The following is a 22,189-nucleotide window of genomic DNA, read 5'->3' on the forward strand; positions in this document are numbered from 1 at the left end:
CTCATCTGCACTTGGGGTCTCCCCGGCCAGGGCCAGGATCGGGGGAGATTGCAGTGGCCCTGCCAGAACGCGAGTTCTAGGATGGTGAGGGAGGGGCTGAGCCTGGGGTCTGGATATGCAAGTACTGTTAGGGCTAGTCTCTGACTTGGTGGGACGGAGATGCAGGGGGCAGGCTCTCCCTGACCTCCTGGTGGTCCTGTGTGAGGACAAACCGAGGGCCGGCCTTCCTCGGGGAGAGGGTAGGAGGCTCACATCAGAGGAGTTCCCCTCCGGGTATTAGCACTTACAATCTTTGGCATTGATTTTGGGGGAAGGCAGAGGAGCCTTCATGTGATGATGACCCATCTTCTCACGAGGGAAGTTGAGTGCTGGATTGATTCCTGCACTGTAGGCCACTAAATGGTCTTACTGTTACCATCACTAAGCCAGATGCCTCATGGAGAAACTGGAGCGTTCTCTGTGATGAAAAGTATTCTTCTCAGGTGGGAAAAGTTAAAGCATCAGTGGTGCATGTCCTCAGAGGGCAGCCTCTTCTATTTTCTGCAAGCTAGGACAGTTGGGTGAGCGGTGCCCTCTTTGTGTGCTGTGGATGGGGGTGGCTGGCAGGGAAAGAGCCCTTCCAGGCTCCAGCAGGCGGAGCAGTGAGGCGAGCCGTGGGGTGAGTGGTGGGTGGGGTGAGTGGTGGGTGGGGTGAGTGGTGGGTGGGGTGAGCGCTTGGGACCTGGTGCAGCCTGGGCGGTGGCTTGTGATGCAGGAAGGGAACTTGGGCTTCCCAAGTCAGGAGAGGCGGGGTAGAATCCTGGAGTGGCCACTTATTACCGTGGGACTTTGGGCAAATCGTTGATCTTCCTCAGCCTCACTTCGTAATGTGTTAAGTGAAGATAATTGAGCTGACTTCCTGCCTCTGCAGTGTTGATTGATCAAGTGCAGAATAGCAGGTGGAACAGAGAGGCCAGAAAACAAGGCAGCTACTCCTAAGAGCGTCAAGATGCTCTTCCTAGTTATTTGATCAGCAAATGGTTCTATGGGAACCTCCTGTATTCTGTCTGTGAGGGGAGTGAGCTGTACTTTGCTTCGCTTCTTGGCTGTTGGGGAAAGGAATTGTCCTCTCCACCCCAGTGACACCCACATCACCCCATGGAGGCTGGTCTTTTCCTACCTAGTTGGCTGGGCAGTAAAGGAGAGAACAAAATCACATATGGAAGTTTTTTCCTTTGAGTGGGTTTTTTCAATGGTCGAATGGTAATACTGACCTTCCTCGTGGAGCTCACATTCTTGAGGGGGAAGAGGGCAAATCAATCAAGATACGTTCGTAGTGCATGTCTGAGCACGGCCACGGGGTGCCGGTGCGGGGAAGGTGACAGGGAGTGATGGGTGTGGGTGGTTGTGTGCGGGCGATCCGAGCGCGGCTGTGAGCGGGGAAAGTGACAGTGAGTGATGGGGATGCTCAGGGTGCGTGGGCTGGGCCCTCTGGCCCATGCTGAACTCTTTTTGGAACACCTCCTGGGAGTCTGTGGGTGTCAGTGGGTTGGGGTGCCAAGGCAGGGAAGCAGAGAAATGTCCTTTTCAGGCTGCACCCCTCTGTCATGAGTCCCCGTCATGTCCCGTCCTAGGGAGGCAGACGTCTCGGCGTATGGGTGAGTGCTCATGCACCTTCTCAGTGGCATTTCTAGGACTCGGGCTGCTCTGGTCCTTGCCGTGGTCCTGACCTGGAACCAGCTCTCAGGGAGGGTTTCCAGGTCTTTGTGAACCTTGTTCAGGAACCCCGGGTTGGCCCCACTTGTGGGGCCGTGATGCCCACTGACACAGTGAGGGTCAGCGGACGTTCCCGCGAAGAGCCAGATAGTGAGTATTTTAGGTTTTGCAGGCCTTTCTTTGTGTGTTTACGATTTGGTTGTTTTATAATCTTTAAAAGTGTAAAAAAAGTATTCTGAGCCTGAAAGCCGTCCAAGGAGAAGGCCTGGCACTTGGTCCACAAACCCGGCTCGAGAGGCTCTGGGGAGCTCTGCCTGGCCCCTCGCAGAATACTGTCTACCTCATGGGGAAGGAGGGGGTGGGCTCAGGGGGTCTCACTGTTTTCCCACAGCCAGTGGGCAGATGCCGGAGAAGCGCTGAAACCGCCAGACCTGCTCCTCCCGGCCTCTGTCCTGTCTGCTCTGTCGGAATCCCTGGGGCCACCTGACTGCCCTCGCTCACATCCACACCTGACTGTCGGCCGCCCAGCAGCTTTTCCTCCAGAGTCTGTCCAGAATGTGAGCACTTGTCATCGGCCCTATTTGTCATCGTGCCCTGCAGGACAGGCCACTCCCCAACAGGCCCCCCTCCGCCCCCCGGCGTAAGGAGCACCCTGCGCAGGATCCCTGCACCTCTCCCCCTCTCTGCTGAATGTCCCCCCGAACACACAGTCCTGGCTAACGTGCTGTGTGTTGTACCTGCTTAACCTGATTTATGTATTCTCCCCCCGACCCCCGGAGTGTGAGCTCCCAGAGGACAGGGCTGTCTGTCCATCTGCTCAGGGCTAACGTTCCTGGTGACTGGAGCAGTGCTGGAACCAGACACTGTGGGGTCCCTTCGGTTAGTAAATGTCCGCCCTCCGTGGCAGCAGGTGTGAGCTGAGTTTTCTCCACCCCAGCAACATCATTAATACATTTCAGAAATTCCAGTGTGTGTACTGTGTTAAAAAACGAAGTCCAACCAAGTAAATGTGAAGACCTAATTGGCGTTATTGAGCGATTCCTGAATCGGGCAGCATCCCGTCCAGCGAGTGGAGAGCTGCTCTGGCAGCCGTACACAGTGGAAGGTGTTTGCAGGAAGGACGGTGGGCAAGAGGCTAGCAGCAGAAGAAAAGAAAGGCTTGTTTCGGGACGGAACGTCTTCTTTTCAGGGAAGAAAGAACAGCAGGGTTGTTTTGTTTTTTAAGATTTTATTTATTTATTTGAGAGACAGAGCATGCGTGCGTAGGAGCAAGGGGAGGGGCAGAGGGAGAAGCAGACTCCCCGCCGAACAGAGAGCCCGTTGTGGGGCTCGGTCCGGGACCTGAGATCATGACCTGAGCCAAAGGCAGACGCTTAGCCAACTGAGCCACCCAGGTGCCCCTACAGCAGGATTTTTATCCTACAGATGGCCTCACCAGAGCTGATCAGGACCTTTTAGAAGGACTCCTGGGAGAGGCTGAAACTGTAATCAAGTCTTGGCTTGCAGTGCTGGGGGCCAGTGACTCCATTTTGGGCTTCTTTCTTTTTGTTACCAGCATATACCTTTCCCGGGTGTGCAGACCCCGTATGTTGCCAACCTCCTGAGTGTTCTTGGTTCTGGCCTGCCAGTGTGCCACCAGGACCTAAGGCTGGGGCCATTTAGGCCTCTTGGTTATTTGAGACGCATGAGTGGGCCCCGGTGTCTTCTTGCCGATTCTCTGTCTGCCTCCTTCACCGAAGCCCCTCGCCTCCTCTGGCCACCAGGAGAGCTGGTGCCTGCCATGTCCTGTGTTTCCAGTGCCCCCCGCCCCCATCACCCTCCCATCCAGCTCCTGGACAGAAGGCAAAGACAAACTCCAGATATACCTGAACTTGGTAAGATCAGTGCAGTAAGAAGTCTTCGGAAGCTGCAAATTTTACTTAATTTTCTGTCTGAAGTAGATCACATAAGTTAAAACCGCAGCCTAACCTTTCGCCTTCCCTAAAGCTTCTTTAAACAGATTCCTTGTCATTTTCTACCTTTCATTTGATCCCTTTCCCTTCAGGCTGTGATCTCCCAGGGAAGGTGCTTTAACCAGAGAAGGAAGGTTCTGGTTATCAGACAGTGCTCAGTGTGCGGTGCCTCTGGCTTTTGCAGCCCCGTGTCTAGAGTAGTGCTTAGGACTTGCGGAAACCTACCAGCATTGGCTAACTAACTCGTTGCAGTGAAAGGATCGGGATGCGCAGATCTAGGAATACGAGGGGAAGGCCTCTTGAGGTGGAATTTGTTGGTAGGACCGGAGGGGCCTGAATGTTCACAGGATCTGATGGACAGAACAGGACTCACAGGTGCAGGCCCATCATGCGCTCGGAAACAGACCCGTAGTAGCAGGGTTTTATCAGGAACGTGCTCTCTCACACTGAGACCTGTTTCCCACCTCCGGGAAGACGTTTGTTGCTGGGGCTGCAGCAAGAGTGGGAGGTCTCTCACGGGAGCAGAGTTACACCTGGTGGGTCAGAGGAGTAAGGGGCTCGTAGGCCTCAGGAGTCCTGGAGGCCAGCTCTCGAAGCCCAAGTGGAGGTGAGGCCCCTGGGCCATGGAGGGATGGAGATGGGCCACGAGGGTTGCGTGGTCAATGAGCAGCAGAGCTGGTTTCTTGACTCTTCCCAGAGGCCTGTTTCCACCCCACGGCGTGCTCCTTACTCCATTACGTCTTAACCCATGAACTCAAGGGATTGACCGAGCCCCAAACACAGGAATTTCCCAGGCTTGTCGTCCTAGCTTCTGCCTGATGCCTCGAAGGAAGCAAGCACTGTGTCTGACCGGCCGCCCACGTGAGCTGGCCAGAGGCGTGCTCCCAGCCAGCAGCGACTCACAGGAACGGGGGGACGGCTGCTGACGCCGTAAACCAGCTTCCCACAGCCCACACACTGTCCTTTTCTGCTGGAGTGTGAGTAGGATCGGTTTGGAGCAGGGAACTTGGGTGGCCCACTGCCGTTCAGGCTTTATCATAGATGTCAGTATATTCTGCCGCTCCTCTCTCTGTATCCTTGTCTGGGGGAAAAAAAGGGACATAATGACTATATCACTGGCAGGGTTTGGCAGGAATACATTGGGGAGTTCATCCTCAGGTAGAAGGAAGTGGTTTTGGGGCGGGTGTGTATGTGACCTCTTAGTAAGTCCCTGAATGGCTCAGAGTAAGGAAGTCCTCTTTGAGAGGACAAACAGTTGGGGCGCCAGGGTGGCTCAGTCGGTGAAGCATCCGCCTTCGGCTCAGGTCATGATCCCGGGGGCCTGGGATCGAGCCCCAAGTCAGGCTCCCTGCTCAGTGGGGATTCTGCTTCTCCCTCTGCCCCTGCTGCTCCCCCTGCTTTTGCTCTCTCTCTCTCTCTGCCAAATAAATACAAAACTAAAAATCTTAAAAAAGAGGACAAACAATCCAGAGACCCCCTCCAGCCTTAAATGTAATGATGTTCTATGTTTGACTTTTGAAGTGTCACTTGCCGGTACCCAAAGTGCAATGTTTATGTGGGCGGAACGGAGTCGAAACAGTAGGTCCTTCGTGTCTCCTGTGCATTTCATTCCCGGCGGAGGTCAGAGCACCAGGCCTGTCTGGGCCGTCTGTGGGAAGAAGCCGAGAGTAACGTGGAAGCCACCACGACCCTTGAAGCTTGCATGTGGAGTATTTTCTCGGCCTTGGCAATGAGAGAGTGCTCTGCCGTGAATGCCGACTGAGTCCCAAGCCAAGCTGCCCACCAGAGAGGCAGCTTCCGGAGGCAGGTCTGCAGACCCTCCGAGCCAGGGGAGGAAGAGTCTCAAGGCCCCAGCCCTGGTCGTCACTGGAAATGTCTCTGGGGCATTTTAGCAGGAATCTGTCGCGTCTGCAGGGGTTTCCTGGGGGCTTTGCTACAGGAAGTATCGGTCCAGCGGCCTCTGCACGAGTCCTGCCTTTTTTTCTGCATGCTGTGACGGGACGGGGCGTGGGGTGGCCTGCTCCGTGGCCGGAGGTGGCTCCCGTGTGCTGGGCCGTCAGTGTCCAGTTGTGGCCTCTCCAAACGATGGAGCCCCTCCTCTCCCTCACCTGTGCAGGTGTGTTTGAAGGGGACCAAGCCCACGCAAGCTGCATGCAATGTGTCTGTGGCTGTTTCTCCCGTGGATCTGTTAACGGGTCCTCTGCTCGGTGGCAGCCCGGACGGCTGCGGCCCTCTCTCCGGTCTGTGGCTCCTTCTTTGTTGATCGTCTCTGCTCTTCCCCGCTCCCCTGCAGACTCTGAGTGCAGGGAAGCCTGTTTCGGAGAAATAACGAAGAGCAGCTCCCCACCCAGAACACTGATGCTGTGTGGTTGCTTCTTTTGCTTCTGAGCGAGTGTTTGTGGTTCAGTCCCCTCAGACTCGATGCCCTTCTCGGAGTGTCACTGTGTTTGCCCGAGAGTTAAAAACCACACAGAGTTTGATGGTTAAAAATAAACAACAAACCCGTCCAACTAGACTTCGCATAGGATTTCTCAGATCTTCAGTGTCACCGTTGATAAGGCCGTTGGGGAAAACACTGGCTTAAAATGTTACTCTTTCCAGTTGAATCTGCATCTCGATAGGCTTATTTGGGTTTAAGTTGAAAACTAAAGTTGTTTTTTTTTTTGCTAATAAGCGTTTTATTTTCATGCAGTTCAGATTTAGATGTACAGATTTAGATTAGATTCGGCTAGCAGATTTGGATTTCAGTTTAGGAAAATGACGCAGATAGGAAGGACGGGGAGCTCGCCCGCACCCACTCCCCTGACCAGTGACGTTCCCAGGAGCCCCTGTCCTTGTCACAGCTCATGACCCAGCCCTGGAACATCAGTGATCGAAGTCCACACCTCATTCCCTCATCCGTGCTTTTTACCCAGTGTCGTTCCTCCGTCCCAGGGCCCGTCCCATCCAGGACACCCCAGTGCATTCCGTTCTCCTTCGGCTTCCTGTGCCTCTGACGGTTTCTCTGACTTCCCTTGCTTCCCTGACGGTTGTGGGGAAGGCCAGTCTGTAGCTGCCTCTGCAGGGGTTTGTCTGATGTTTTCCTCGTGATGAGGCCGGGCTTGTGGGTTTTGGGAAGAAGCCCACAGAGACACAAGGGCTGGTTCTGTCCCATCACATCCAGGGTCCCCGCGGTCGTCGTGACTCACCATGGCTGATGCTGCCTGGGTCACCTGGCTCAGGTGTGTGCCCGCTTTCTACCTGCGGTGACCCCCCGCTCCGCATCCACTCTGTCCTCTCTGGAGCAAGTCACCCTGTGCAGCCACACTTAGAGTCGGGGTTAGGCTCCAGCTCGTGGCGGGGAAGCCACCAAAACTACTTGGGTTTTTTCTGCACGAGAGAAGTGTCTTCATGCTCCCATTTATTTATGCAGCCTTTTATTTACATCAGCCGGAGCTTGTGGACGTTTATTTTCTGTTTTGTGTCATAATCCATACACTTCGTGCTAGGCACTGGCAGCCCGCGTGTTTGGCTCTTGTATTGTTGTGAGATACCCCAGCAGCGTGGCTGGCCATTCCGTTCAAGGACTTCCTTGCTTTGTGGCATTATAGAATGTTCCAGAATCAGCTGGAACATTTCCGGCCCAAGCCCTTCAATCTGCCATTGTTCCCTCGTTCCCTTTGTTGGATGCGGCCTTAGGAACCAAGACCTGGGCACGTGGTGTGCTTGCTGCAGGCGGGGGTATCCTTGCATATATAAGTGACTCATGCCTGTGTCCCGTCAGCTGGTGGGGCGCGGAAACAGCTGTGTGTCTCTGAACCTGCGCGCACGCACGTGTCTCCAACTGGTCCTGTTTGCAGCCGTCTGCACCTGGATGAGGCGAACCGTGAGTTCCCGCTGATGCCTCCAGCTCTGGTCCAGGACCACGTGGGTCATTCCAGCCGCCTCCCCTTGCTCGTCGGGGACCTTCCACTCCCAGCACGAGAAGCCTGACTCCTGCCTTCCGCAGTCTGCTTGCTTATTTGTGGATTCCAGTGTGCGTGGATAGTAGTTCACAGCCTTGTTGACCCACACTCCCGGGGAGACGGCTTTATCAGCTAGGGCTCAGGGCCTGTAGACAGTTGTCTGCCTGCGGTCTTCCAGATTCCACTCATTTCCAGACTTACGCAGCTCAGCACTCCCCCCACCCCTGCAGTGAGGTTGTTGTATGCGTTTGTAGTAGAGTTAGATTCTCTCTTCGCTGCCTTCATTCCGTCCCAGGACTCCCTGACTTCCTAAAGTATTTTTTTAAAAGTGTGCATGCACCCAGGCTCACTCTTTGTGCTGTAAAGTTTTGTTTTACGGGTTTTGATAAATGCATAGTGGCATGTGTGTATCGTTGCAGTATTATACAGAATACTCTCCATGCCCTAAAACATCCGCTGCGTCCCACCTATTCGGCCCTCTTCCTCCTTCTCCCTCCCTGTCCCCTGTGATTGCTGATCTGTTTACTGATTCCACAGTTTGCCAATTCCAGAATGTCATATAATTAGAACCATACAGGATGTAGCCTTAAAAAAAAAAAGGACTTTGTTTCTCAGAGTTTTAGGCTTATAGCAAAATTGATGGCAAAGTACAGAGTTCCCACGTACGCCCTGCCCCCACACATGCACGACCTCCTTTCCCTTCACTGTTGACATCCTGCCCCAGAGAGGGCATCTGTTCCAAGGACGAACATGCACTGACACGTGAGAATCACCTGAAGACTGTCGTTTACCTTGTCAGCTCAGGCTGCCATCACAAAACACCGTATGTAGAAGGGAGGACGGGGGTGGGGGTGGGGTCTAAACAGCAGGAGTTTCTTTCCCCCAGTTTGGAGGCTGGAAGTCTGCAATCAGATGCCCATGTGGTCAGGTTCTGGAGAGAGCCCCCGTCTGGCTCCTGAGGGCTGTCTCCTCCCTGTGTCCTCACACGCAGATAAGAGTTCGGGGAGGGAGAGACCAGATGGTCCTCTCCGGTAAGCCCCACCCTGTATGACCTCATGCCACCTTAATGACCTCCTAAAGACAGAGAGTCACATTGAGGGTTAGGGCTACAACATCGGGATTTGGGGAGGAGGGACACAGTTCTGTCCATGACATGTACAGTAGGGCTCACTCTTGTTGTTACACGTCATGTGGGTTTTGGCAAATGTATGATGACATGTATTCATTCATTGCAGTATTGTTCTGAATAGTTTCACTGTCCTAAAAAAAATCCCCTGTAGCTTGGCTCTCTATCCCCTTCCCCCTCCCTGCCCCAGCAATCACTGGTCTCCCTAATTTTGCATGTTCCCGAATGTCCTGTAGTTTGAATCACACAGTATGCAGCCTCTTCAAATCGGCTTCTTTCCGTCAGGAATATGCATTAACGTTTCCCCCGTGTCTCTTCATGGCTTCCTGCCTCATTTCTTTCTGGCTCTGAATAACAGTTTATTGTCTGGGCATCCCACCAGTTAAGTAAACTGGTGTATTTCATTCACCCATTGAAGGACATCTTGGGTGCTTCCAAGTGTTGGCATCTCTGAATGAAGCTGCTGTACACATCCGTGTGCAGGTTCTCCTGGGAATGCGAGTTTCCAGGTTAATCGTGTAAATTCCTGGCAGCCCAGTTGCTGGAAATCATGAGCTTTTGCCCTCGAGCTGGGGTCCTCTCCTTTGGAGGAGGTAGCATCCGTGGGTCTTCCAGACGGATCATGAAGCCATGCGCTTGGGCACGTCGGCGTCTCTACAGTTAACTTTCTCCTCAGCTACCATTCTCGTGTTTCTGCTGCCACCGGCAGCCCTAAATTGTGAGGCCGCAGCTTTCCCCGCCACTGCCGACATGAGTAAGGCCCAGGAAGCTCAGAGGCCGAACCGAAACTCCTTTCTCTCACATCTTTGCAGAGCGGGGAGGCCCCATTCTCCTGTCTCCCAGAAGGAGACATGAAGGAGCTCTAGCAGGGTGGCTCACTGCCCATGCCTTCGTGTCTGCACACTGCTGGTCAGTGGCTGTGCCTGCTTGAACAGGTTACCCAGTCTCTGTGCCTTGGTTTCCTCATTTGTAAAATTGGAATAATGGCAAACCATTAAAGTCTCAAAGTCACCGTGGGGATAAATGAAATAATGCATGAAAGTGATTAGCAATGCGTGTTGCACGTGAAGCAATCAAGGTGTGTATATATATACATACAGACAAACAGACACATATATATGTATGTGTGTGTATGTATCATAGGAAGATCTGCCTGTGACTAGCACTGTTGAGAGGACAGGAAATAGCACTTCGCCTTGAATAATATAGTATCAAGTTGGGGAGATAAGCTAACACGTATAGCAGACTTGGAAAGCCATGCTCACCCAGAGAAAGAAATAAAAGAGATTAAATGAAAGTCAATATGCAGAGTCTAGCCTGGTGCCTGGCAGACATGGATGCTCCGTTGTGGTGCTTTGAGGGCCGATGCCTTTGTCGGGCCTCAGCCCACGTGGGCTTTGGGGCCGGTGGACCTTGGGGGGAGTGCAGGAGGCGGAGTGGCGTGGACCATGGCTCTCAGACTTCACTGTGGATGAGAATCCCCGGGAAGGCTCGTGGAGATGTAGATTGCTGTGTCTCTCCCTGCTCCCCCCAGCCCCACCCCCACCCCCACGAGTGATTTTGTAGGTCTGGGTTGGGGCCCAAGGAGTTGCATTACCAGCAAGTTCTCGGGCAGTGCTGATGCTGATGTTTTGGGGAGCGCGTGTTCAGAACCAGTCGACTACAGGCAGCGGAGACTCCGAGAAAGGGGGGACAGTTGAGGGGATGAGAGAGCTGAGGGAGAGCTCAGAGCTAACAACACCAGGGGCTGATGGTGGGCGTGGAGGGCTGGGCAGATTCAGGTGTGTGGTGGGGGCTGGGAAGGGGTGCAGATGGGAGGAAACAGGGGCGAGACTCAGCCAGTTTAGGCGAGTCATCAGGAGAGGGACAAGTGGGCAGTGACTGGCCGTCAGCTACCCTGCCTTCCTTTGGTGTCTTTGCAGGGGTGAAGGCGGGGAGGATAGGGACCCCCAGACATGCACAGCCCCGAGCACAGGGTTGGGACGGCCCTGGCCCATCACCGGGATTTGCCTGTGTTAACATGCGGTCGGCCTTCCCTTCCAGCCTTTCTCCTCCTGAGTCCATGCATCTTACACCACGGGGCCCACTCTGCATGACCCAGCGGCGCATAACAAGTCACTTCCCTCAGAAACATTTTGAATTACTTATACTGAGTAATGCTTATAATTGACCAGATGTTCTTAAAATAGTTGGCTCATATGACTTGACCTTTCCATTAGGAAAACAAAGACTGTTTTTTCTATTATTGTGCATTGTGATTTTCTTAGCAAATTCCCATTTCAAGTTTGCAGCTGTTCAGTGTTGGTAAAATCGTATTCAGCCCATCCTGTGTGCAGGGGAGGCCCATAGCGGGCTTAAACAGTGTCGTTTTTTTTTTTTTGAAAGTAAGTCCTGTTGTTGTCTACATTTAAATCCTGATTTGGGGCAGCTCGGATATCTAATCTCGAGGGGAAAGAATACTGATGTGGTGCCAGGAAGTCGGAATTGGACCTGCTTCGAAGGTAGTTCACGGAGAGGGAAGTGAGGGGCCACGGCTGACATGTGCCCACGGTAGTGGGCAGCCACACTGTTTCGAGGTCAAATGGAAATCATGGTCCAGGAAGAAAGGAAGCAGGAGGTCAAGCCTGCAGTTTGTGTGAAGGGTCACGTCTTCAGAGACGCTGTAAACAGGAAACAGAGCCAAACCCAGAGGCTGGGAAGAGTGAGGAGAGTCTGGGAGAGGACAAGTCCAGCGGGGAGGCAGAAGCGGTTTCTGGGGCGGGCGAGCGCTCACGTGATGCACGGTCTGCCCAGGATGTGCAGTTGGGGCTGCGAGGACTGTTGAAGGGTTCGTCCCTAGATGTCTGCCGTTCTGCCACGCATTCTGGGGTGCTGTCCAATCTTGGACCGCACTGACGGTGGACAATAAAGCAGGAGGCTTCGGGGGCACGTGGGGGGCTCAGTTCGTTAGGCAACTGACTCTTAGTTTCGGCTCAGGTCCTGATCTCAAGAGTTGTGAGACCGAGCCCCATGTCGGGCTCCTTGCTCAGCATGCAGCCTGCTTGATATCTTCTCTCCTTGTCCCTCTGCCCCTCATGCGTGTGCTTTCTCTCTCTCTCTCTCTCTAAAACAAGTAAGTCTTGGGGCGCCTGGGTGGCTCAGTCATTAAGCGTCTGCCTTCGGCTCAGGTCTTGATCCCAGGGTTCTGGGATCGAGCCCCGCATCAGGCTCCCTGCTCAGCTGGAAGCCTGCTTCTCCCTCTCCCACTCCTCCTGCTTGTGTTCTCTTTCTCTGTCAAATAAATAAAATCTTTAAAAATAAATAAATAAATAAAACAAATAAGTCTTTAAAAAAAAAAAAGCAGGAGGCTTTGGTTTTGGTTTCCTTCTTCCAGAGATTACTGCCATCATGGGGGACTTCCTGAAAGACTGAGTTTATCCTCTAGTTTCTCTGCTCAGCAGCTTGTCTCTCCCGTTAGACCATATGGGTTCATGTCCAGGGTCTTGAACCTGACATAAAATAGTGACTTCCAGCTACCAGGCAGGTTAAAAGTCCCAGGAATCTTAAATATATTTATTATCACTCTTCACAAGTGTTTGTGGGAGGTTATGGTGTTTAATTTTAAGAAGTAAAAACACTGAAGTTCGTAGAGGTTATGTAGTTTCTCCAAAGTCAAGGACCAAGTGGCAGAACAAGAGTTCAAACAAGGTGCCCTCCAGGATCCGAACCTGGGCCACAACTCACAGCCACCTACCCCCACTCTCTGGGAGGGACACACCAGTCAGCAGCCTCTGCCCCGGGCCTGCCATGCTTCTCGTACAGGTTTTGATCCCTTTTAGGGCTAGCTAGCATTCATAGTCAAAACCTAATCGTCACTCTGGACAGTGAGCTTTAAGCAGTGTTACTTGAAAAAAAAAATCATTAGGGAGTCAAACAAAAAAAGATGTAGGGGAATATAAAGGAAGACAAAACAAAACAAAACGAACACCCTGACTCAGGAGCCCAGGATCTAGAAAATGTTTGTGGACATCTAAAATAATAATACTAATAAATAATAAAAATAACATGTTTAGGTTCAAAGTGTGGAGGAATGTTCCAAATGAAAATGAACTCAGGGGAGTGCACATCTTGACTCTGGTTCCCTCTGCACCCCCAAATAGCTGAGTGACCCCAGATCATCCGACTGTTGGCCCCACTGGTGGCGGGTCAAATTATGAAGCTTGTTTAAATTATTTGGAAGGTGCCAACCAATCCAACAGTTATTTGAATTTGTGTCAAAGAGTTCTTTTCTAACAACAGAAAGTACCCTTTGTTTAGACTAAGGTGTTCCTGGTTATTAGCTGTCCTGGGAGGAGTCCTGGGTCATCCTGAGCACCGTCCCTTTCCTGCCCTGAATGCTGATCTCCGTTCTTACTCCCGGTGTGGATTCCAGCCGGCCTTCAGTAGCTGCCCTCATTTGCTGGGGCTCTTCAAGGTCAGGCTCTCCCCTGCTTACGTTAGTTCACACCACTGATGTTCCTTTGTTTTTTTTTCACTGTGTCTTATCTCCTCGGACTGTGTTCAAGATGGTGCAGTAGCTTCTCCCCGACCCTGGACGCCCAGCATAGAGTCCACAGAGCTGAGTCCTACCTGAACACTGGCTTAGTGATACCCAGTGAGCCACGACTGACAAAACCTGAGAAAGGGATAGAAATACATCTTCAGAAATTCTCACGACAGCTCCTTGTCCCTAGAGGTAACTTGTACAGATGATGGAAATGTCTGACACCTCGGAGTCTTTCTCGCAGATCCATAAAAGGATGGCTGAATGAAACCTTGCAGGGGAGGGGGTTGGGGGTCTTTCCTGAGCATTTCCTGTATGTGCCGGGTCCTCACGGCAACCCTGGGGGACGGGGTTACCAGCCCCATCGCATGCACGAGCACACCAAGGCCGGTGGTGGGCACGAAGCTGCTGTGTCCTGGTTCTGGGCGTCCTGTTGGTCTCAGAGCAGAGTCCCTTTTGCTTCTCTGTCTGGTGAGAGATGTTAGCATTTCTTCTCTCCTGTTTTGATAGCCGCTCTCTTTTACCCGCGTGAGATGTCACCTCCCTTCCACACTCAAGCTTCGTCTTCCTCATGAAGCTCTTCTATTTTGAAGATTCTACCCAGATTTACTCCCATCTTTACCACGTACCTGGAGCACTGATTTTTCACATAAACCGTATCCTGCCTTATATTATCAGTTAGTTTTTTATTTGGCGAAGAGTGTTCCTGAATTGAATCTGAAGACCCGACGGCGGGGAATTGTGATCTCCTCTGAATCTGTCCAAGATGCTAGAATCATTTTGTGTGCCTTCCACTCGTTGGTTGGTGTTCTGATTTGTTTTTCCTTCATGTGTTATATCTTCGTTGTAACGTATACATGCCTTTGCTGTAAATATGAGCTGGACGAGACAAATCCTGCTGTCATGGCCTCGCCAGCTAGCAGGGAATGCAGGGGTCTCTTGCTATCCACAGCATTTGTCCCTCACTTCGAAGGTGGGGTCGGACAGAGAAGGACCCCAGGTTGTCTAAATCTGTTTGGATCCTGAGAGCCGGATAGCAGGAGCTCCCTCTCAGCATTCAGATGGCCAGGGACTGGCTCTGAAATTTTAGCAGAATCTGACTCAGTTCTGAGTTTGGGGAGCAAGGGGCATGCTTACCGATTGCAGGTGCACAATAACTCTCACGGGCTTTAGTCGGGTAGGAGTTCAGGGTGAGAATGCATATCCCGAGGCAAGGATTTGTTCATTCACTCGACAGGTGGTTGTGGAGAGGCCACCGTGGGTCAGGTGCTGAGCTACGAACCAGAGGCGTACACCTGCCCTGCCTTCCCCAAGCAGCAAGCAGTGGAAATCAGCATGATAAATTCAAATAGAAAAATCTGAGCTATCAGGAAGCAGGCTGTGGGCAGTTCAGGGAGTGTTTCAGGAGGATGAGGAAGTGAAAGTGGCTTTTATTTGTGTGTGTGGAGTGTCTGGTCGACTCCAGGCACTGTTAGATGAACGTGGCCCACGTATGTGAACAAGTCTGCCCTCAGGCCCTTGCCCCCCTAAAGCTTACGTGTTAGGAAATCTGCCAGTGCGTAAGGAGGCAGTGGTGTTGGGCTGATTCTGTAGGGTAAGGTAACACCTGAGTGGTGTGGCTAGAAGCCAGTGAGGACAGGTGCCTTCCATTCGGAGGGCACTGAGGATGAGGAGGGGGGCTTCACCCACTGCTTCCCCTGGGATGTTCCTGCAACAGAAACCGGAGAACTGTTTCATCTATTCAGACTGTTTTAACAAAAACTTCTTTTTCATGCTTGCTAAGGTTTGCCCTCCTAGTCTAGGTGCTTGGTTGGTGGGAGGGGTCTTACTCAATGCCCAGAGGAAGGATGGAGGGATGGGACGGGTCGTTTGTCATTTTGAGGGTAGACACGATCATTACCACCAGCATGGGAAAGGGGTCACCCACAGACCCAAGTCAGGAACCCCTGGTTACAACTCAGAGGACCCAAATGTGTTGTCTAGAACCGTGGGCCCCTTCCCAGGGCCCCCCGCTGCAGCCGGAAGTGATCCCCGCTTGGGTTCTCCCGGTGAGTTTGCATGGGGGGTCTGATGGCCTGCACTTCTCTCGTTTCAGACTGTTCTGCCATGACCACAGCGCGGTACCGGCCCACGTGGGACCTGGCCCTCGATCCGCTGGTGTCGTGCAAGCTCTGTCTCGGGGAGTACCCAGTGGAGCAGATGACGACCATCGCCCAGTGCCAGTGCATCTTCTGTACTCTGGTTGGTCTCTTGGGAGAAAACAGCTGTTAAAAGCAATTTCAGGGGGAGGCTTTTGCATTCGTTTTTAGTGGCCTTGGATCCCACTTTTGCCAGGGACAGAGTCTCTCATGCGGTTACTGAAAGAATTCGCCTTGAGGTCAGTCAGGCACCCAAGTAGGTTTCCATCACAGGTGCTCGTGATGCAAAGGTCAGCGGTTAAACAGAATTTTAGAAGCTAGTAATGCAGTTGAGAAAACCTGATCATGACCTGTGCTTTCCTTTCCAGAAAGAAAAAGCTTCACCCTACCTCCTTTTAAATTTAACAATTACATGCTTGCGATTATAACAGAATGCTAACCTAATGAGTGTGCAGTGAGAATATTTGGCTGTTCATGTCAACTTGCACCCATGTCATGCTAAAGAGGATGTTGAAATCACGTTTAAATTTCCGTAAGAGGTAGCCAGTATTATTTGGGGCCAGATGATCTGCTCTTAGTGATTATAGGGACTTCTCTTTCCATCAGGCCTAACTCAGACCCAGCATTTCACCCCTCAGAAAGAGAAAATGAGGATATGGGGTTTATTTTCAGTTCATTTTATTGAATTCTACTTGATTTTTCTTCCCACTCAAGGAATAAAAAAGAAAAAGGTCCAAAAAGAACTGCTTTCTTCCAACTATTAAAAAAACCCAAAAAGTTGCTTCTGAATTTAACTGTGTTATAAATGGACCATCTGGGTGGCCTGCTGGTGTATTTTTCAAATGTCTAGGTTAAAATCTGTCACTAGACGGCCTTCCCTACCCTTTTGCGGGAGCCGTGTTCTCCCCTCCTGCCCTCGTTTTATAGACCTTACTTCATGTCTTCTGATGTCCCTGCAACATGGGCATGTTCAACAGTATCGTGTCCATTTCAGAGATAGGGAGCTGGAGCTTTGCAGACCTTCACGTGTCCATCTTCTGGCTTTGGACGCCGGCTTTCTGGGGGACAGGATTCTGTGCCCCTTAAACACCTGGTCTACTCAGGACTCACGACTGCTAATCACTAAAAGTTCACTGGATACAGGGCAGTGAGTCTGCCTCAGTGTTGGTCTGCGAGAAATGCGGCTCATCAAATCCTCAGGAAAGTCACTTCAACCTGGAGGGCAGGAAATTGCTTTTGGCATTTTCCTGAGATGGGAAAGGATGGGCAGGAGAGGGATGTGGGAGAGGCGGAGAGAGGGACCTCCAGCCATTAACACTGTGAATGGGACTTAGTTTCACTTCTAGAGGAAGAGCTAGGATGGGGGAGCAGTCAGGAGGGATTAAAGATTTTGCTTCATGCAAATCGCCTCCCCCTTGTCTGAGGGAAAGTCTTTGTGGTCTCCACAGGTGGAGTCAGTCCCCTCTGCCCTGTGCCCTCCGGTGACCTTGCTGGGTCTCAGTCACCCGCTCCTCCCCCCCCACCTTTCCTTGCTTTCATTGTTGTTTTGGTTTTCTGTTTCTAGAGAATTGTAGTAAAAACAAGTAAGCAACTCTAATTCACATCAAGTGCTTAAAGTAGGGAGTGTGGGGGGACTTGGAAGGGAGGGAAATAGCGCAAAGAGGGGCATCTGCAGTTCTAAGAGATAGCAGGACAGTGGAGATTTTTCTTTTTCCCACAACCAGGTACTAAAATGAAAATGTTGAAAAAATAGTCGCGCTTGTTTCTGCAGCGTGAAGAGAGGAAGCACCTGCGTGTTGACAGACCGAGAGTGGGGGAGGTGCCCGCGCCCCATTTCTCCTGTGCGTGTGGCCTCCCGTCACCCCGGGCCCACCACCTCGGCCCACGGCCAGAGGAGTCGTAACTGCCCCTTTCCTGGGGGACAGACAGGAGAAGGTGGGAAAGAGGAAAGAGAGAAAATTGTCTAAGCAGAAGGAAGCCCTCTTCATAAATAATCCCTGGACAATGACCATTAAGTTCTGAGGGAGGTTGACCTCAAGGAAGGAAGGGTCCAAGGGGAAACCAGGGTGGTGCAGTCAGGCATTTCTGCCTAGAAACGCAGGTTCTGTTTCTGACCTCGGCGGCCTCCGAGGCCTCCTCTGTATGTTGGGTCCCCCAGTAGTTAATGGTGGAGCCCATCCTGGAGGAAGCCGGGACTTAGGATTTGTAGTCGAGTGTGCTTTCCACAATGGCCAGATGAGGCAGACGGTGCCACACAGAAAAGTTGGTCTCACTGGAAAATGTACCTACGGTCCGGCCCCCAAGCCTTCAGCTCCCTGTGTGGCTCTGGCCTGGGGCGGGGGGTCGGGGGTGGTTGACGACCCAACGCAGCCTTAGAGGGGTTACTGCCTTTCTGGTCTCGTGCCCCTCCAGCCCCTGCCAACTCTGTCAGTGGTATGCTTTAGAACCCAGTGGAAACCTGTCCTAGAAAAACCCTCCCAATCCAGCCCCTCATCCCATGACACCCCCACTTTTGCCTGTCTGTCCGTAATGGCTCTATCTCACGCTTTCTCTGATAGCTAGCTCAAATGACCCCTCTGTAGTTCGGACCCTCTTGAGTGCAAATGCCACCGTGTAATCGGGTCCCTGCCTTTATCCAGCCTCAAAGCTCCGGTCCCCACCCTCTCCCCACGTCCTCATTTCCTACACTCAACTGTTCCTAACTATAGAAGCTTCCAGCTCCTCTTATATCTGGTTCTTTTTGTCCTACTGTGTTGTGATGTCTGCTTACCTATGTCCCCCACTAGAGGAGCGGGGATTTTGTTTTGTTTCATCGTCCCCTAAACTTTGGCACTCAGTGGTGCTCAAAAAAATGTTTGTCACTGGAGTGGTCGGTGCTTGAGTTCTAAATGGCTTAATGTCCTAGGAGCCAGATGGTACTCTTATTTTTCTTATTTTCACTATTGCAGCTGCTCTTGCTCTGGTTCTGCCTCTTCCTCCCCCTGAGGCGAGCCTGAGAGCTCATAGTGTCTCCAGATTAAGAGGAAGCTCACTCGCGCACCACATGGTAAGAGTGAATCCTGGGGAGTAGTTTCAAAGTGTTCTTCAGCTCAGGGTCTCTATTCAAACGAAGGTCTACAGGGGAGACTAAAACTATGTCAAGTGGTTGAAAGCAGGCCTCTCTGTCAGTGTAGAGCTTGGGAGCCATGAGCCAGTGGATTATCTCTGTCCTGCACGTTGGCTCCTGGGGGCTCTGTGGGGCACAGCGCCCGGCCTCTTCTCTGTGGGCTGGGGCCCAGTCGTGTAGAGGGCCTCGTCCTAGTCTTGGGTCTCTCGATGGGGAAAGGCATACTTGCAGGATGAGGTGCCTTGAGGTTCGAGGCTGAGAATGGACCAGAGGGCCGGGGCTTCCAGCTGCCAAGATGGCGGCCACATGGCCTCGTACCTCAGCAGGGCCTTTCTGTGTCCCTGTGGCAGACCTGCTTTCTGATCTGCATGGTCTCGGGGCGCCACCCAGACCGCTCAGATGCTCTGCCCACACTGCTCACAGGCACGCCACAGTGGTTTTTGTCTTTATCTCTGGCTTTTAGGTTCCCTCTAAAACTCTGCCTTGTGGGTAGAAAAGGATGGGGAATAACATTTGTTAATTGCTGGGGCCATACCACATTTATCCCACTTGTCATAAAACCCGGTGAAGTGGCCAGAATCCTCCCATCTCATGAAGAGACGCAGCAGCTCAGAAAGACGAAAGGTCCTGCTCAAGAATGCTCTCTGGTTGCCTCCACTCCAGCACACTTGTTGCTTGCCTCCAGATCCAACGCTTATCTACTAGTGGCCCCTAAGAAAACGCTGACTCTCTGCTGGGAAACTTCATGCAGGCCTGGAGGCTGCTCTGGAGTCATTTGTGGGCCACACTTCAGGGCAGGGGCCTTCCTCCATACACCCCTGGGTCCTGGCACCTTCCAGCTGAAGAAGGATACTCGGGGTCTGCTTTCTCCCTGTTTCGTGCACTGGATTCTCCATCCCGTGCCCCCCCCCCATTCTTACCCAGGAGATCCATCCAGGTCTCTTGCAGTTGGGGTCCTGGAACCCTGCCCCATTGCTGGCAGGGTACCCCAATGGAGGTACTTAGCGGTGCCCCCAGCCCCTTCGTATCCATGAGGTACAAAACACACTGTTGGCTTCTCTGTTTGATGGAATAATTTTCAGTTCTATGGACAGTTGAGATAGCTTAGCGTAATGAGGCGAAATGAGCGGAGCCTCCCTCTACTGGAATGAGCCCTCAGGCTTCCCAGTTCTGAGCAGCTGTGCAAGGACTCACATTGTCCCCCGCTTGGGCCTCAGAGTCCCGTATTTGCGTCCCCTGTCATGGGCCTTCTTAATCCAAACACACAGATCCCACAGAACCATGGAACCGCACACAGAAGCGCACGGATTCTCCCATTGGCGGTAGTCCCCCCAGGGCTTCTCTGTTCTTCCGTAGTTTTGGCTCCTAGTATTTGTTGAGTGGATGACATGATGGCTTTTTTTTTTTTTTAAAGATTTTATTTATTTATTTGCGAGAGAGAGAATGAGAGACAGAGAGCATGAGAGGGAGGAGGGTCAGAGGGAGAAGCAGACTCCCCGCTGAGCAGGGAGCCCGATGCGGGACTCGATCCTGGGACTCCAGGATCATGACCTGAGCCAAAGGCAGTCGCTTGACCAACTGAGCCACCCAGGTGCCCGACATGATGGCTTCTTAATGTTTCTGTCTGTAATGTATGTGGGTTAACACCCTCCCACTGCGGTACCTCTGACTTGCCTTCCAGTGGGAAGTCTCTGCAGTGAAGGTGAGGTTTGCTTAAAGACTCATGTTTGCTCCCTTGTGACTTTGGTTTTTACATTCAGCAGATAGAAAGTGTTGTCCACACTTGCTGCTTCTCTTGCAGCTTGTTTACCGGTGTGGTGGGAGGGGCGTGTGCCCCCTGCAGAGGAGGCTGTGGCCCCCCCCCCCGCCCCCAGGGAAGGATGTGCCCCTGCAGAGGAGGCTCTGTGTTCTGTGGAGAGCAGTGGTGCCGAGGCCCCTGAGTCCTCAGAAAAGCCGCAGGTTGTCAGAGCGGGACTGAGTCCTCTTCAGGCTTCCAGGTCACCCTCAGCCTCATCCTGCGCCCCACTCTGGGTCCCGCCTCATCAGAGCCTGCCTGTCATCACTGGCCATGGCGGGGTTCTCAGAACAGCCCTCTTGTACCCTGTCAGCAGGGCTGGTAACCCCTCCTGCAGGACTCCCCAGGGGACGCCTCGTTTTGATGGTCAATTTTTCCAATCCCTGCTGGTTCCAGGCCAGGCTGTGGGATGTGCCCAGTTCCCCGCCACGAGTTGCCATGGCTGTCACTTCCCTAAGCCAGGGCCACTCACTGCCCTGATGGGGACTGTTGGCCTGAGCCACTTTCCCCTGGTCTCCCTGCCGCACTCAGGTTTACCCTCACCCCACTGACACTGAGTTCTTTCATGCGGCCTCTGCTGGGGTAAACCCACTCCATGGGGAAGGAGTCTCCACCGCCTCCGCACACGGAGCCCTCCTGCTGCACGCGGCCCGGGCACCCTCCTGCCTTTCCGCTCCCCACGGGCCGCCGTTTGACACACCCGTGGTCAAGCCAGCCCTTCTCCTGGGGTTGCTGTGCTTTGTGTGGACCTGACGTGGGAATGGGCACTCTGTGCTCTGCCTGCCCTGAATGAACACGCCCCTGCCCAGCGCCGGCTTCACCTAACCCACAGCTGGTTAGTCTCTCTCTTTGCTTTGATTGTGGTGAAGGAGGGCCCCCCAAGCCTTGCCGCCCCCGGCTCGGCTCCAGCGCTCCCTCTCACAAAAGCAGGTGCTCCGTGCCTACCAGCTGAATCGAACTAGAAACCCCAAGCAGCTGACAAACCCGCGGGCTTCCGACTTGGTGCTCTTCAGAGAGACTTTCACGCCAGATCTGTGGCTCCACGTCCTTACTGGGCACCTGTAAGCACAAGCCTGCAGAGGGGTATACGTTCCCTGGGTCCCTACCTGCCTGCAGGGCCAGCAGTACACTAATACTCGGGGTGGCGGTAGCCGTGGGGGCTGCCGGGCTGCTGCCCACGGAAAGCACGTGGTGCCTGCCCGAGCAGGTGACCGTAGCCACCTCGGGTTGGTCTCCTGGCTGGAATGGGCTTGGTGGTGGCAGGCTTATCTCCTCCCACAGCACGTGGAACGGGGGCCCCGGGAGGTGAGGTTCCTTGCGCACAGCTGGGAGGTGGGTAGGCCGGGATTCAGACGCAGGTCTGTGCTTCCAAGGCCCTTGCTCTTCAAACGGCGTTCAGTGGGGTCCCACCGCAGTTGCTTGGACCTGCCTGTTCCTAAGTAGTGGATCCCCGAGGAGCATAAGCTACGCCGGGTCCTCGGAGCAGTTTCTGAGCGGTGTTTCCCGCTCTCAGGATCTTCAGCAGCCTGCAGGCCTTCAAGTGAGAAAACAGACACCACGGAGACTTGCTGTAGCTCAGGCGAGGCCGCTGGCTCTCTGTGGCCCACTTCTCCTTGGCAGGAAACCGAAGCAGAGCTTTCGGAGCAAATATGCAATGCCGTCTCCTCTTTGGAACTTCGTTTCAGACAGTTGGAAAACAAAACGGAAAATGAAATGCCTGGAACATTTCTGTGGCTCTTGACACCTCCCCTTCCTCCTTCTGCCCTTTGTGCAGCGGATGCCCCCTTTCCTGGGATGTCCTGTCCCTCTGGCCAGCGTGTCGCCTCTGGGAAGCCCTGCATTGGGCCCCGTGCTGGGCGTGAAACCTACTTTAAAAAAACAAACAAAAGTACATACAATTCTGTGTTCTAG

The 22,189-nt window shown here is 52.9% G+C and overlaps 1 protein-coding gene across 5 annotated transcripts in view; it reads left to right on the forward strand.

The window, feature by feature from the left end:
• Nucleotides 1-22,189, forward strand: part of LOC118007290 (E3 ubiquitin-protein ligase RNF144A) — a 109,607-nt gene that overhangs the window by 58,314 nt on the left and 29,104 nt on the right. For 4 of the 5 annotated variants that reach the window (XM_035000304.1, XM_035000302.1, XM_035000299.1 and 1 more), the window contains one exon: nt 15,335-15,480. In XM_035000304.1, the coding sequence (XP_034856195.1) occupies nt 15,346-15,480 (135 nt within the window). In that variant the 5' untranslated portion in view covers nt 15,335-15,345. Of the gene's footprint in view, nt 1-13,261; nt 13,432-15,334; nt 15,481-22,189 lie in introns of those variants that run through there. The other variant, XM_035000303.1, reaches the window with a different exon arrangement.

The sequence above is a fragment of the Mirounga leonina genome, unplaced genomic scaffold (assembly GCF_011800145.1).
Source record: "Mirounga leonina isolate KUSES-001 unplaced genomic scaffold, KU_Mleo_1.0 Mir_117, whole genome shotgun sequence".
Classification (NCBI taxonomy): Eukaryota; Metazoa; Chordata; class Mammalia; order Carnivora; family Phocidae; genus Mirounga; species Mirounga leonina.